The following is a 16,732-nucleotide window of genomic DNA, read 5'->3' as shown; positions in this document are numbered from 1 at the left end:
TATCACAGATGGAAAAAACCCACCATGTTTTATTAGATAGGCCAAACTCCTTGCAGTTACGTTTTACATATGCATTTGTACTAAATGGTTAAGCCATCCGTGAGCCATTTTTTTTTTCATGCTTTCACTATAGTCTTCCCCAGATTGTCTCCTTTCAACATTCCCATGAACGCTGCGGGCATCTTCTCAAATCCTTCAGTGATGTATTCATGATACCGGATCTTGCCCTGCATCGAAACAACAAATATTACGGGTTGACATGAGAACCCCAGAAGGCTGAGGTAGGTGTAGGCCCTCTCATCTGAGGATAACAAAATCGATGCAGAGTATGCACGGCACATCACAGCAGTCCACTGCACAAGAGTCCAACAGTGTGGGGATTTCGGAAGAGAGGCGTACCCTCAGCGGAGGCTGTCGACATCATAGCTAGTAGCCAGATGATAGGAAACACTACACCTCATCTAAGACTGTAAATGTAAGTGCCACAGAGCTTCACACCCTGTTCTCCCTTCCCACCAAGGTTCCCTCTACGTTACCTCAGAGACTGGGAGACAAGGGTTCACATCAGAGAAGACTGTTCATGTACTTCACATGTCCAGGGTGTGTGGTTCTACTGAGACACAGTTTAGTTACTGTAGGTCAGTTTGGCCTAAAACTCTTGGTCCTTTCACCTCCTTGGACTATAGGCACCACAACACCCAGCTCTAGGGTTTTGGTTTTTAAAGGGGTTTTAGGTAGAAACCCAAGCTACCTGATAACTTTTTCCTAATATAGTCCAGTGATAGCCAAACAGTCTTTCTAGACTTATGGACCTGCCATGTGCTTGAGGGCCCTCAGAAAGTACAAAAGCAGAATCTGAATCCATGACTCGTAAGCCCTAGCTCATTCCTACCCTTAAAAGGACAGAGGCCCGCACCAGATAGAAAGCTAAAATCTAGTATAAGAAATAAAAATGCAGAATGAATATTGCTGTGGGCTGAACTGTGCCCTACCTGCCACCTAAATTCCTCTGCTGAAGTCCTAAATTTCCCAGTACCTCAGAATGTATCTTCTAAGACAAGGCCTTTAAAGACATAATTAAAATATAATGAGGTCATATGAGTAGGCCATAATCAAATAGGACTGGGGTCCCTCTCAGGGAGTAGAACAGACCCCCAGAGATGACCATCAGCAGATGCAGGAGAAATAACCTCTGAAGAGGCCAGCAAGTTCAGAGCGGCCTCCTCCAGCACTTCAAGATCAATTTCTGTTGTTTGAGCCACTCGTCCTGTGGTGCTCAGTGACGGTAGCCCTAGACAGCTCATGTAAATACTATAGGAGATTTTAACAGTAGGGGAAATTAAAGCAGACTATGAGGATATTTGGAAGCCTCCTGTACTGTCCTCTCAATTTTTTTCTTGTCAATCTGAAAATGCATTAAAATGAAAAGTAGTGAAGGGGGAAAAAAAGCAAAGGCTGTCAGTGAGGAAAAATGTTTGCTGAGCCTCTGTGAAGCCTTTGGACTCAATCCCAGTATCGGGCTGGGGAGTAGGCGTTGGGGTCAAGGAACCAAGAAGTGGATTAGAACAAAATGAAGACAGCTCAACTTCATTTAGCAAGAAGTCTAAACAGTGAGGAAATGGGACTGAGGGGTCCTGGAGCCAAGTGGATCCAAGAGTGAGAGACGCATGGTGCCCGTGACAAAGGTTGGCGGAATGGGGTTAGTGTAGAAGCCTGGCATACCTGTCTGACAACGAATGGGAAGAAGCTATATGTGCGAATATAGACAGTGCCCCTCCAGGTGTTCTGTTATAACATGGATGGGTCTGAATAGCAATGGAATTTAGAGCAGCATGGACATGGTGGTGTATGTGTGTAACTCCAGCGTTCAGGATACTGAGACAAGACTATCCTGATACACAGTGACACACTGATTTCATCCCTGTTTTTACCCCCAACGCCAAAGCAGGAAATTTAGAGATGTTTGTTCTGCTTTTTAAGATGAGAAAAGACTGTTTGTACTTGAAAACATTGATCTTGAAAACATTGTACTTGAAAACAATACAGCAAGAATGTAAAGGATTGGGGCTGGAGAGATGGCCCAGCGGTTAAGCACACTGACTGTTCTTCTAGATCCAGAGGTCCTGAGTTCAATTCCCAGCAACTGCATAGTAGTTCAGAACCATCTGTAATGGAATCTGGTGTCTCTGAAGAGAGAAACTGTGTACTTACGTATATAAAATAAACAAATCTTTAAAAATAAGAATATAAAGGGTCAAAAGACTGGAGGGTTGTGAGTTGCAAAAGCCTATGGTGGGGAGATGGAGTGGCTTGGACCCCTTACCTCTGAAACCCAATTCATCAATTCTGTCAGAGCCTTCTGTCGGACTTCTCCTTGCCACCGAGTAACGATGAACCCCTCCATGCGGAGTTGCTGATAGATAATGACCTCTGGAGATGGGCCTGCAAAAGTAGGGTGCATTCGTGGGGCAGAGTCCAGGGGCGTATCCACAGTGAAGCACAGGTAGTAAAATCACTATCGAGGTTCTCCAAGCACTCCCAACCCCACCATTCTGTTTCCTCCACTCCTTTCTGATCCATGGGCCTGCCACCCACTGCCACTAACTGTGTAGCAGGGAGGATAATGGCCCCAGAGACATTCACAGCCCGGACCCCAGAGCCCATGAGTATATTATATTCCATAAGGGAACAGAGAACAATGAGAGGAAAGGCTGCCCTGGATGCCTGGGGGCTAGCGTCTGAGAGCATGACGCGTGATTAGTCTTGCTCTCCAAGAGTCAGCTGTAGAAGCTAATGGGATGAAGAGGTGGGACGACTGAGGCTTGGCACCTTGAATAACTGAAGCCCATTCTCTAATTTGAAGAAAGTACCATTTGAAGTCAGGAAAATGGAACCTTGTCTCGAACCAGTGGAAACAGGTGCACGTTGAGTGGCATGTGTAAATGCAGAATGAACACACTGAGTCATAAAGAAGTCCATGCTCGGACCACTCCTGCAGCATGGTGCTTCTTCAAAGGCTCACAGCAGCCTTCCTTCATTTTGAGTTAAAGGTTCACCCTTGGCTTGGGAGATGGCTCAGTTAGGACAGTGCCTGCCGTGCAGGCATGAGGACGTGAGTTCGGATCCCCAGCACCCCGTGTAAAAGTCAAATATGGTGATTCAAACCTGTACTCCAGACAGAAGGATCCCTTGAACTCATTAGCCAGGCATCAGGATGAACTGATGAGCCCCGGCTTCAGTGAGAAGCAAGAACCTCAAAATCTAAGATGGAAAGCGACCCCAAGAGGATCCCCAAGGTTGATCTTACACACACACACACACACACACACACACACACACACACACACACACAGACACACACACAGACACAGACACACACAGACACACACACACACACAGACACACACACACACACACACACAGACACACACACACACACACACACACACACACACACACACACACACAGACACAGACACACACACACACACACACACACACACACACACACACACAGACACACACAGACACAGACAGAAAAAGAGACACAGACAAACACACAGAGACACATACACACACAGACACACAGACACAAACACAGACACACACACACATACACAGAGACACACAGACACACACACACAGACACACACACACACATATAGACACACACACACACATATAGACACACACACACACACACATACATACATCACACCACACACATGCACAAAGGCTGAAATTTGAAATACTTTGGCTAAGCTATTCATCCTGACAAGAACATTGATTTCTTTTTTGAGTGCATCAAAGCAAGCATGGCTATAAATTGGTAGAAATAATGACTTGTCTCCATGGTCTAAGGAAACTGGACTGTGCTAGAATTTCTGGGCCTCAGAAGCAAGGCAGAATCCCATCTGGTTAAAATAGACAAGGTCAGTCGCCAACTCTAAGATCTGTCTGAGTAACTAAAACTTCAAAAACTAATTGCTAAAAAGACTAGATCAAATTACTATGTCTAGAAATCTTTGGTTATACTTCTTTGAACAATTTATTTGAACGATGGTTAAGAAAATATACCCTGGAGCTCTCTTTTGGGTGGGAGACAGATGGTTTCCCATGATTCCACCTTAGCATCAATTGCAAAAAAAGATGGAGGAGGGGTTTGCCCCTATCAGTGAGATTGCCAAGTGAATCTGGAATGTCTGCTGAGAAACCCATGCTGACAGGAACGCTGACTTCTACTTTGAGTGCCACGAAGCAAATATGACTATAAATTAGTGGAAATAATGGCGTCTCCAAGGTCTACTCAAACTGGTTGATTCTTCACAACCCAAGAGAGACTCTGTAATCAGTTCTTCCTCGGCTCCTTTTGCTCTAAGCGCCCATCTCCAGGCAGTTCTGCTGTCGATCGGTGCTACGAGATTTTATTCACACTCGTCAAGCCCAGAACAGAAGTAACCAGTTGTCCTGTGATCAAATCTGTCACCCTGGTAACAGAGCAGAGGCCCAGTGTGAGGAGCAACAGCACCGGGCTTGGTTTTGTGTCAGTCACTGATCTCGTAAGAGGCTCACACGGGATCCCTCTTAGAGCAGAAGCAAGGCAGATAGGGGTCTTGATTGATACAGCTCTCAGATCTCGGGCAGTGTAAAGAAGCAGCAGGGAGTGATGATTCCAGTGTCAGAGAGTGAAGGAGAGAGAGGTGAACGAGTCAAAAGAAACAAAAGCGACCAAAGAGTGTGTGCAGCAGGAGGGCCGGAGCAGCGATGCCTCGTTCTCATTGCGGGAAAACTGTCAAGCCGTATTAAACACCGATGGCTTGCCGCTCTAGACAGCCCACACCTGTGAAGACAGGTCAGCCCATCCCTTCCTGATATCTGTGACTTTTCCCTTTGTCCAGCCCTCCTACATCTGCAGGAGCATGGTACCTGGGGGACATGAGCCAGTGCGGTTGTATTGAGAGATGGCACCACAGATGGCAATTCTTCCAAACGTCTTCATCTGTGGTATAACAGTGTTTGAAAACTCTCCACCGACCTAAGTAGACAGCCCAAAATAAATAAATAAATACATACATACATACATAATACATACATATATACATACTTTCAAGAGTCCATTTAGGAGAATCAACAAAATTGATTGGATCAGTATAGCAGTTATAATTTGGCAGTAAAATACATCAGAAGTGAACATTTCCAGGAGGTAGAGGCAGGAGGATCAGAACTTTAAGGTCAGTCTCAGTAACACTGAGTCTGAGGCCAGCCTGGGCTTCGTAGGATATCTGCAAAAAGGGGACAATTTCATCTGACGTCCTCATTTCAGGGACATACTTTGTATAGCATAAAGTTAGTACGTTAAATATTAGAATCTTCTGCATAGCCCAATTGTCTCATTATCCTATAATCTAAAAGGTGTGTCAAAATACACAAAAGACATTTGAGGAACAAAGCTATGGGACTCACATTTTCCAATTTCAAAATACACTGCAAAGCTCAATGGAAGCAATGTGAAAACAGCAAATGCAGGTCAGTGGGACCAGACGGAGACCAAAGGGAACCAGTACATTTGCTACCAATTGGTTTTCCACATGAGTGAATGTCAAGACAGCTCCTTAGGGGGAAAGCTTTAACAGCTGGTGCAGAGCTGCATAGCCACATATGCAACTGGTACATAGCCACTGGAAAAGGTCAGCGGCTCTCCCAAGCTGTAGCATAACCGTGTTTGCTGACAGGAGTGTCAGAGCTAACCCTTAAACTCTTAGTAGAAGCAGAGAAGTGCACATCAGTGACCCTGAGAAGACAGCATTCTCAGACAGCACAGCAAATGCCCAACCAATGATAGAAGTAACCTTAACTGTGTTTCTGAGGATACTATCCAGAGAATGGTGATAACTCGTGGAGCTGGAGGAAACCCCTGATAACCATATCCAGCCAACCTTCTTTCTCACAGGATTCCATATTTGTGAACTGTATTACTTGCTAAGATTCATCTGTGCCTTCGAAATGGGACCCAGGTCATTTGCAGACATAGGCATTCCCAGCAGAGACTGAACAAGCAGGGCGACGCTCTGCCTTCCTGGGTTTCAGTGTTGACAAAGGATGGGGCCGGTAGAGCCCGGGCTTTGGGCAGAGTGGAGAATGGATGTCAGCTTTGTGAGTTTAAGAGCCAGTTACATAACACACCATCTTAGTGGGATGTGTCGGAGTCTAATTCCTCGTTTGTAAATAAACAAGCTATTAAAAGGGGTGGGGAGGGTGCTAGGGTTTAAGATTATAATGCACATGAGAAATGTTCACATGTAGACATTTCTCCTAGGAGCCATGGTTCAGTGATCCTGGTGACTTTATGTAACACAACTACTGCAAATAAAGAAATCTGACTGCAGCAAAGAGGCGTGTACTCACACATATAAAGAACCCTCATAACCCAGACGAACGCTAGGCTATGCACGGTTCCCCAAACATGATACACGTATGTCCGTGAGCAATCTGCAGTGTCATTTGTCCCAAGGAGATAGAATTCAAAACCACCTTGAAACATCACTGCAAACAGATTAGCATAGGTATAAAGGAACCAGCAACTGCGGGTGGCAGTGAGGCTATGGAAGGAGTCTAACCCTTTAGACGCTGGAAGGCATGTAAGACAGTGCAGTCACTCTGCAAAAACACTTCAGCCGTTCCTCAAAATGTAAACATGAAGTTCCCATGTGACCTAGCAATTCTACTCCTAGGTGAAAACCCAAGAGAAACGAAAGCGAACTCAAACAAAAATTTGCCTTATACAATGATTTAAAAAAAAAAAAGTGTAAAGAACTTGATGCCTATGACCCGATGAATACATAGAAAATGTGGTCTCCATACGATGAAATATCATTCACTCATTCAAAAGAATAAAAGACTGATACCTACCACAACATAGATGGATATGGACTCATTCTGCTAAGTGAAAGAAACCAGGCACCAAAGAACACATTTTTGAGGGGGAAAAAGGGAGGGCAACTGGTGGTTTATGTTTCCTTGGGGAATGATGAATATCCTAAGACTGTGGTCATATAGACAGTTTGGTACTAAACATGGTTAAGGTCTGAACTGTAACTGCCCTTCTCTTGCAGTGCTGAGATTGAATGCAGGGCTGTGTACATGGTAGGCAACAGCTCTATTACTGAGTTATATCCTCCGTCTACAGTTTGTTTGTTTGTTTGTTCATTGCTTGATAATAGAAGACATGGTCTCACTATGAAGCCCAGACTTCATATCCTGCTATCCCCCTGCCTCAGCATTGTGAGTATCGGGATTATAGGCATAGCTACTACGTCTGGCTATGCAGATGAAATGAATAAACCCTATGGTTTGTGCATTAGACCTTAGCAAATCTCCCCACCCCCACCCCAAAGAATGTACTTTATTCATATGTTTTAGCTGAAAACTTTAGAAACATGTCCCTCTACGTGATACATTATTGGTAAAATCAGATAAGCTCGGTTTCCACTTACATTATCAAAGTAGCAATCATAACCATCTGGAGAGGCTGTCCTCAAAGCTTCTTCCAATGACTTTACCGTCTTGTAGTTAAAGGCCACGTCGAATCCAAGCTTCTTAAGATAGGCAACCTTTTCATCAGACCCGGCTGTGCCAACAACTTTGCAGCCCTAAATGAGGGGGAAATGCCGCCCATTAAGGAAGCAGAGGGGGTTGGGGATTTAGCTCAGCGGTAGAGCACTTGGGTTCGGTCCCCAGCTCCCCCCAAAAAAAAAAAAAAATAAAAAAAAAAAAAAAAAAAAAAAAAAAAAAAAAAAAAAAAAAAAAAAAGGAAGCAGAGGCATGGTCCAGTTCCACTTTCCCAGGTTTACACCATCAGGTTGGCCAAGAAAGTTGTGCTGGTCAACTTTCCCACGCTGTGAAGAACCATCTGAGAAAACAACTTAAAGAGGGAAGATTTATTTTGCCTCACATCTTCAGATGCTTCATCCCACAGTCACTTGGCTCCTGTGTCTGGAGTATGCTATGTGCATCACAGCAGAAGGGCATGGTATTAAGAAAGCCGCTCGACTATGGCAGACAGAAGAAGAAGAGACAGATAAGGAGAATCTACAACACCCTTCAAAGACACGAGCCCAGTGACTTACTTCTCCCAGGTAAGCTCTTGTATTCTAGTTTGTCATCTACCAACAATGCCACCAGACCATGAATCCATCAGTAGTTGATCCACAGATGAGGTCAGACCCTGCCCCCCAATAACCCATCACTTCACCAAGTCCCACTTCTGAAGTAGGACCAAGCCTTCGACTTATGGGAACACATTTTCTATCCAAACCACAGTATACCTCACACAGGAGGAACTCCACAGTAACTCAACAGACCCTGAGGGTGAAACTGGTTCCTAAGCCAGACTAGAACCCAGCTACGGCTGGCCTGACCAATTAGCAGATCCCAGTTCACTTCACCCTGCTGCTTTAATAACCTAGTCACCTGACTTTCTGGGTTCTTCACTCGAGGGCACCTTTTCTTTATCCCAAAGACATATATCCTATCCCAGTGCTGTGATCTTTGTTTTGGTTGTGTGTGTGTGTGCGCGTGCGTGCGTGCGTGCATGTGTGCAGGTGCCTAGGAAGGCCAGAAAAGGGCATACAGGTGACTGTGAGCCACTCTGTGGGTGCTGAGAACTGAACTTGGATAACAGTGTTCTTAACTACTGAGCCATCTCTACAGCACAGCGCAGTGATCTTTAGAACACCATTTGCCACCCCCTCGAGGACTTTTAAGACTTTATATTTATTATTAATCATGCGTGTGTGCTCATGACACATGAGTATGTGTGCATGCACGCAACGGCACACAGATGGAGATCAGGAGACAACTGTGGAGTCGGCTCTCCCCTCCCCCTGGCACCTGACATCAGGTCCAGGGATTGAACTCGGGTCATCAGGCAGGTACAGCTTGCTCCTTTACCCATGCAGTCATCTCTCCAGATCCCCGTATTTTTAATAAAGCATTTGCAATCTATATATTGGAAACACTTCTAATTCATTGTATAAGTCTAGCCTAGGCTGGATGTAGTTAGACATTCTGAGTTCAGAAAAAACAAAACCTTCTAATCAAACTCGCATGTAAAAGACAGGCAAAAATTCTCTCTAAATGTTATCAAATCAGGCTCAGTGGCAGAGCCTGTGCTAATCAAGTACTAGACCCTGGGTTCAATTTCCAGCCTTACCCCAAAGCCACTTAATCAATTCCAAAGGTATATGGACGGCTAGAATGGCTCTGGAAAACAAACACAACTCATTGGTTGTAAAGTTAACATAACTAATGCTGAAACAGTATTTGTAAGATTCAGCAGCTTTTCCCATTTATGTATTTACATATGTAAATAGTTTCCTACAACCTCATTCATGTTCAAGCTCCTATTAGTCATGAAGACCAACCCTTGGCTATTGGCTATTGCCCAAGATTCAACTCTTTCCCCCTTCCCTTGTCCCTCTAAGAACACATCCTAAGTCCTATACAGAAGCCTTCAGCAAAGCTTCATCATCACCCAGGTAGGTCGCCTGACAACATCCACACTGAGAAGCCAAATCCCAACCAGGTCTGAGCTGCCTGCTCTCCTGTACGCTCACCCTCAGACTGCAGCCCTTGAGCAGAGACCTGCCCAAGTCACAGCCTACGCTCTGCTTACGTTTCTATTGTAGGAGCTAGTTCCCAGACAAGGGCTCCACCACCCTATGCTGACCGCTCATTTCTTTCTGGTGTAGTTGCCTTTGCAATGAAGCCATGTGGGTGACAACTCCTGGTTTACAAGTTCCTCTGGGGACAGTCATGAAGGAAGAGCAAGAGAATACTTAGTAAAAATATTACTGCCACTACTACTAAGTCAGCAACAATAATAACAATAACAATAACAGAAAACAGTGCTAGCACTCAGCAGTCTAGCTGGGCCCACTCCTGACCTGTCCTGTAGTCAGCAGTCAACACTGGTCAGCTCATCTTTACTATCCTCTTCCCCTCATGGTGCTCTCTCAGCCTCTAACTTCTAAACAAGTCGCAGCAAGCTGACTGCGCGCCCCAGGGAGCCCTCGAAGGCGCTGCTGTTCTCAGTGCACACTGTGGGTCTTGCAGAGGCTTGACTAGAGGAAGACACTTACCTTGAGCTTAGCTATCTGCCCCACAACAGAGCCCACAGCCCCGGCTGCCGCATTGACCAGCACTGTTTCTCCACCCTTCAAGCCACAGATGTCAAGCAGGCCAAAGTAGGCAGTGAGGCTAAGGAAAGAAAATAAGGATGTGTGAATAGCACTCTCCCCCTCCCCCTCCTCCCCATCCTTCCTTCTCCTCCGCTTCCTCATCTTCCTCCCCCTCCCTCTACCCTTCCCCCCTTGTTCTCCCTCTCCTTCAACTCCTCCCCTCCCTCCCTCTCCTCCTCATTCCTCCTGCTCCCCTCCCCTCCCCCTCCTTGTCCTTCACCCCTCTCTCTACCCCTCCCCCTCCCTCTACCCTTTCCTCTCCTTCTCCCTCTCCCTCAACTCCTCCCCTATCCCCTTTGCCATGTAGCCCAATCTTTTAAATTACAATCTTCCTGCCATTTCACAGGTGCTGGGAAAGCATATAGTACATACCAACACAATTACACACACACACACACACACACACACACACACACACACACACTCTCTCTCTCTCTCTCTCTCTCTCTCTCTCTCTCTCTCTCTCTCTCTCTCTCTCTCTCTCCAACCTAAGTGCTACATTTTCTGGCTCAGTTACCGGTGGCAACCAGCATCTCCCCTCAAGGTCTACCTCCCTGGGATCTTTAGAGTCAGCTTTCAGCTAAACACACTGACCTAAGGAACAAAACCTCACTTCCTTTCAGAAACAAAACAGAGGTAAGATGGGAAGTCAACAACAACAACAAAAAAGAAGTCCTGGGATGGGGGTGGGGGGTATTTAAGCTGCCTTAGCCTAAGGAGAACTTAAAAAATCAACAATTTAGAAAAGAAAATATTAATTTGGACTCCCCAGCCCCCTCTTTTCTTTTTCTGGGTCAGATTTGACTGTAGCCATTGGTGGCCTGGAACATGCTATGTAGACCAGGCTGGCCTCAAACTCAGAGATGTGTCCGCCTCTGCCTCCAGAAGGCTGGACTGAAGGCATGTGCCATCACGCCTGGCTTGATTTATTTTTATTTTTTTTAAGATAGGTTCTATCTGTGTCTCAGGTAGCCTTCGACTCACGATCCTCCTGCCTTAACTTCTGAGTAACTGGAATTACGGAACACAGAAGACAGGTTGATTTTTAGTGTCTCTTGTGTATTAAAAAATGACTTCCCACGTTGGCCACACTGGGAGATGTTGGAGCCTTTGATAAGTGGGGCATCTCTGACATGATTTTGCTCCTCTTTCATTTAGCCTCAAGAATACCTGTAGACTACCTTTGCCTGACAAGAAAGAACTGCACAAATGTCATATATAAAGATATGCGTGTATTGTACATGTTTTCAGTACACATAGTCGAATAGCTAAATTGAGCTAATTAGCATACACATAACTAATTTCCAACCTTACTTATTGTTCTAAGCTGTTTGTCTTGCTGTACAGGACAGTGTCTTTTAGACGTACCTCTCCTAAATAAGGTTTGTATTGGACCAACCCGTCTCTCAGCCCCCATCATCACACTCTCGCATCTAGAGATTCCACTTATATTACAGCTTGCAGATGAGCTGGCTCCGCCCCCAAGGGCGGGTGTTAAAGGCTTGGCTTCCAAAGCATCAGTGTTCAGAGATACGGTATTGGCAAAGTGATTAAATCATGAGGGCTCTGATTTAATCAAAGCATTATCAAATGATGGATTCATAATATGATGACATTGTTAGGAGGAGGGGACCCGTTGGAGGAAGCAGATCACTGTGGGCAATGCTCTAGAAAGATGCATCTCTGGTTCCTCACTGTGTTTCTCTTCTTCCTGGGTGCCAAAGGATGGGCCAGTCTGCCCCATCAACTCCCCGGCACCATGACCATTCACCTCGTCCACCAAAGCAAGAGTGATGAACTGAAGCCTGTGAAACCATGACCCAGCGGAAACCTTCACTCCATTGGAATTTCCCAGGCATTCCACACAGAAAGAAGAAGCTGACACAAGATGAAAATGAGACCATGTCTTTCTGTACCTGACTTACATCTCTTAATGTCCTCCGGGTTCATCTACATTACCATAAATGTCAAGATTTCCCTCCTTTTAAGGGTTATATAGTATTCTTTTATATATAATGCTTTATTTATCCACTAACAGCCTCTCAGTTTGAGCTCCTTCCTTTCTTTTTTCTACCATGTTTCTCTCATCTGTCTTTGCTTCACATCTCTCCTTGTTTATTAAGTGACAGTGTTGGGTGTTCTGACACACAAAACCCACCCATGACACTTACCCTGGCATGCCAATTGTCCCCAAAGCCAAAGACAGTGGTAACTTGTCAGGCCACTCTGCAGGTAGCTTTCTCAGTCCATTCCCATCAGAAATGGAATGTGATGTCCAACCTAATAAAGCCACAACAATCGTTCCCGTTGGGAAGGCTGGGTTTTTACTTTCCACAACTCTGAAAGATGAAAATACAGTAGGACAGGTCACCCTCTTCCACTCATGAGAATCAGGAGTCTGTATGGGGAATGTGCACAAGAGGGCACTGAGGTAAATAGTCCATGACGGACACCCTGCGGTGTCCCCTTAATTCTTAGCCATTGTGAGAGCCTTCAGAGATGAGCATTCACAGTTGGTCCAGCATCCATCCCTGTCCCTGCCCACATCCCTTCTTCTGAGCAAGGGTCCTCTATCCTCTGCCAACACAGGTATGTGTTCATTTCCTTGATTGGCAAGAAACGTAAAACTTTACAGAAGAAAGACTGCCAAAGAGCTGGAGAGGTGGCTCAGAGGTTAAGAGCACCGACTGCTCTCCCAGAGGTCCTGAGTTCAAATCCCAGCAACCACATGGTGGCTCACAACCATCTGTAATGGGGCCCGATGCCCTCTTCTGGTGTGTCTGCGGATAGCTACAGTGTACTCATATACATAAAATAAATAAATGTTTTTTTAAAAAGGACACAGGTTGGAGAAGGAGCTGCAGTGGACAGCAGGTGGACAGACACAGGCCGGGCAGGAGCTAGAGGAAACATCTATCCAAACAGCAGGACCTGTGTAAATACTTGCCTGGCCACTTGTTCACCCATCATGCTGTCGCCCTCCTTCAGTTTTTTTGCTGCAACTCTGAAAAAAAAAAATCCATCCTTAGTGTGCGAGACCAGCTGGAAGACAACAGCCTGTGTAAGTAGCCAGTGGCAAAAGGCTGGGACACGGAACTGAAACAATACCCCCTCTGCCCGGGCAGCACAACTGTGTGAAATACAGTGTGAGGTGTTTCTGCCTCGGACCCTAAAATATGCTTTCTATGAGTGAACGTGAGAGCCCTACCACCGTGTTTGTGTGGAGGTGTCTGTCAATGTCATTCAGAATGCAGAGCAAAACAATGTTACCCCAACATTAACCAACCCCAAAAGGATGGTAGCTAAGCTTTTGTTTCATTCAATGGAGTCTCCCGATGGCTAGTCTTCACTTGTGGTCTTTCTGCCTCAGTTTCTCAAGGTATGAGCCACCCTGCCCATTTGCTAGTTAACACTGTTAAATGGTATTTTTCAATACCAAGAGGTTGAATCTTTGCAACAAGCTATGAAAAAAAAAATACTATATGATGGCTGCATTGCTCAGGCTAAAAAATTGCCGAAGCACCATTGAAGGGCATTTATTTCCTCCCTGACCTTCAGTGTCTTCTGAGTCATAACTTCGAGTTGATTATGGACCACCTAGTTAAAAAAATAGATACTGCTAAGAGAAGTACTGGTTTTAGTCCTAGTAACTTCTGCTCAATTATCGCAGTAGGAAATGGCAAAGTAGCGGGCTAGCCTCCCCCTCCCCCACACATCAGTTTTGGAAGCACTCCACTGAGCCACGGAAGGCGCGTTGCACAGAGCCGTCCTTTGCCTATAGAGGATGAACAGCCATGAATCCCATCTCGGATACGATCCAGGGAGAAACGAGCAAGCCTGGTGTTTTACTCAAGGCCTGTCTTAAACGACGAGCTGCGGTGCTTCAAAACGGGGACCGACTCACAACCTAAGAAGCCGAGGAAGGAAACAGTACCTCATGTAAGGGTCCACGGAGAGGAACAGGGCTTCCAGCAGGACCTCTACGAAATAAAGCATTCCAGCAGCAGTCAGAGACTCAACACCTGACGGCTACGGCGTTCTGGCATTCTGAACAAATGGGCCTGCTCTTTCTGCTTAGGGGCAGAAGATGCTGTTCATAATTAATTTTCCCACGCTGTGAATGGATTCCAGAGTCTTATGCATGTAAGAGAAACGCTCTCACCTTGAACTTCACTTCCAGCCCCACCACCCCCCCGTGCTTTCCCACTTGGCCCAGCCCAGTTGATGATGGCGGCCCTGATAGTGTACTTGTATTATTTCTGATGGGTCCATCTGTTTGCTGTTATCAACTATTGGTCCACCCTATTTAAGGTCAAGGTAAGTGACTTACCCAAGGGCACAGTAATAACCACCACGGTACACAATATAGTAATTGGCTTTCCACTGCTGTGATAAAGACCATGATCAAAACTGACTTGGGGAAGAAAGGGTTTATGTTCCTTTACATGCCCCGATCGCCGGAAGCAGGAGTGGAAGCAGAGGCCACAAAGGAACTCTGCTTACTGGCTTACTCACATGACTGATTCAGTCTGCTTTCTTATACAACACCACCTATCCAGGGATGGCACCACCTATAGTGAGCTGAGCCCTCCTCTATGAACCGTTCTTCAACACATTTCTAAAGACTTGTCTGTAGAGCCATTTTCCTCCATGGGGTTCCTCTTCCCAGATAACCTAAACTTCGTCAACTAGACAAAAAAAAAAAAAAAAAAAAAACTAACCAGGACACATAGTATCTCATTACCTACCTCAAAGAATGCCAAAGAAGATGGACTTTGTTACAGTGACTTTCAACTGTGTGTTTTCTGAAACTCTGAATCCAAGTTTTGTCCACTGCAACTAAAACTCAGACAGTGACTCTGGCATGGTCAGCGACTGCACCCTGTTAGCGCTCACAGTCTGGGCTCTGGCCAGGCACGACTGCTCAACTCACGGACATCATCAGGCCTCCCAGGACACGGGAGACTTCCTCCTCTGTCGAAGTCATGAAGGGTAAGGCACCCAGGCCTGAGCTTCATCAAAGAAGCTTCCTGGGCACAGGGCATGATGACATTAAGTCTTCAAAGAAAAAACAAACTAAAAAGGTCTATGTGGCAGATTGCAAAATGGATACAGAGATCTCCCACCACTGTATCCTGGCCTACAGGCCACCCTTCCAGTCAAGAAATCTTCTGTGGGTTAAGGATGTGGCCCAATGGTTACCTCAGATCATGAGGAGGAGGAGGGAGCAGTGATAGACAGACAGACAGACAGACAGATATAGATAGATGGATGATAGATAGGTAGATAGATGATAGATAGATAAATAGATAGAGACAAAAAGGACAAAGAAAAAGAAACTTGCCAGCCTTTGAATCTAGACAGTTTGCTTAGACCTATGGGAATTTTTTTTTTAGATTTATTTATTTTATTTAAATGAGTACACTGTAGCTGTTTTCAGACACACCAAAAGAGGGCATCTGATCCCATTACAAGTGATTGTGAGCCACCATGTGGTTCCTGGGAATTGAACTTAGGACCTTTGGAAGGGCAGTCAGTGCTCTTAACTCCTGAGCCATCTCTCTATGGGATTTTTTTTGTTGTTGTTGTTCTTTTTTTTCGAAGCTGGGGACCGAACCCAGGGCCTTGCGCTTCCTAGGCAAGCGCTCTACCACTGAGCTAAATCCCCAACCCCGTCCCTATGGGATTTTTAAGGAAAGTAAAACAAGCAGAAGCTTGAAAAGGTCTCTAACACTGGAGCTTGCCAACCCCGGGCTGTTCTAGCTCCACCACAGGACCACTCCAGCGAAAGAACCAATCTGGCTGGCTAAAAAGGCTCTCAGGAACCACAGCCTGAGCCCAGAAAGAAGCCTGCTATCCTTAGAACAATGAATGAGACTTTTCCTAAAACCATTGGGCCAGATGAGACCCACAAAAGAACCACTCAGCTTATATTAGCCAAACTGCTAACGCTCAGAACTGAAAACTAATTTAGGAAAAGAAACTGTTGTCTGAAGTCAAACTTCACGATTCTCTGTTCAGCAGCAGATGCTAACTGTTGCAGCCCCTGCCAAGATCTCCCTTACCTCCATTATTTAAGGGTGGAAGCTCAGTCGTCCTCAACTCAAAGTTACTGTCAGTAGGGAAGCCTTCAAAGTGCTTCTTCAGGGTCCAGCTCTTAGCTTGTACCATCCTGATTAACCTAGAACACGGTGGACATGGTAAATTCAAAGGCCATCTCACAGCATAGCACTGAAGTCAGAAAGCACAGCCCCATTATCGGGTACCGTATTATCATTTTATTACATCCACTTAGAACTTTCTGGTATTACGCTAAGCACTTCACATGCCTGCAGTTTCTCGCCTCTCCTGCAGTGAATCCAGGAAAAGCCTCAAATACAGGGAACCAAAGTCCACTTTTTTTCCCCTACAGAAGCATGCACCTCATAGCCACTAGGGGGCGCCATGGCTCTATCTAACTTTCTCTGGTTTTGGCTCCGAGGCGGAAATCAGTT

General features: G+C 45.6%; 1 protein-coding gene across 1 annotated transcript; it reads right to left on the bottom strand.

The window, feature by feature from the left end:
* On the bottom strand, positions 1 to 16,413 carry Ptgr1 (prostaglandin reductase 1). Its single transcript, XM_032903569.1, has 9 exons — positions 16,304 to 16,413; positions 14,173 to 14,218; positions 13,186 to 13,242; positions 12,410 to 12,577; positions 10,140 to 10,257; positions 7,494 to 7,649; positions 4,927 to 5,035; positions 2,324 to 2,442; positions 1 to 227 (listed from the first exon to the last, which is right to left on the bottom strand). Exons 1-9 carry the CDS (start codon positions 16,407 to 16,409, stop codon positions 117 to 119), a joined length of 990 nt encoding a protein of 329 aa, XP_032759460.1. The 5' UTR covers positions 16,410 to 16,413; the 3' UTR covers positions 1 to 116.
* Between the last annotated feature and the right edge of the window lie 319 nt (positions 16,414 to 16,732).

The sequence above is a fragment of the Rattus rattus genome, chromosome 1, assembly GCF_011064425.1.
Source record: "Rattus rattus isolate New Zealand chromosome 1, Rrattus_CSIRO_v1, whole genome shotgun sequence".
In the NCBI taxonomy this organism is placed as follows: Eukaryota; Metazoa; Chordata; class Mammalia; order Rodentia; family Muridae; genus Rattus; species Rattus rattus.
This window is presented reverse-complemented; position numbering and strand designations above follow the sequence as displayed.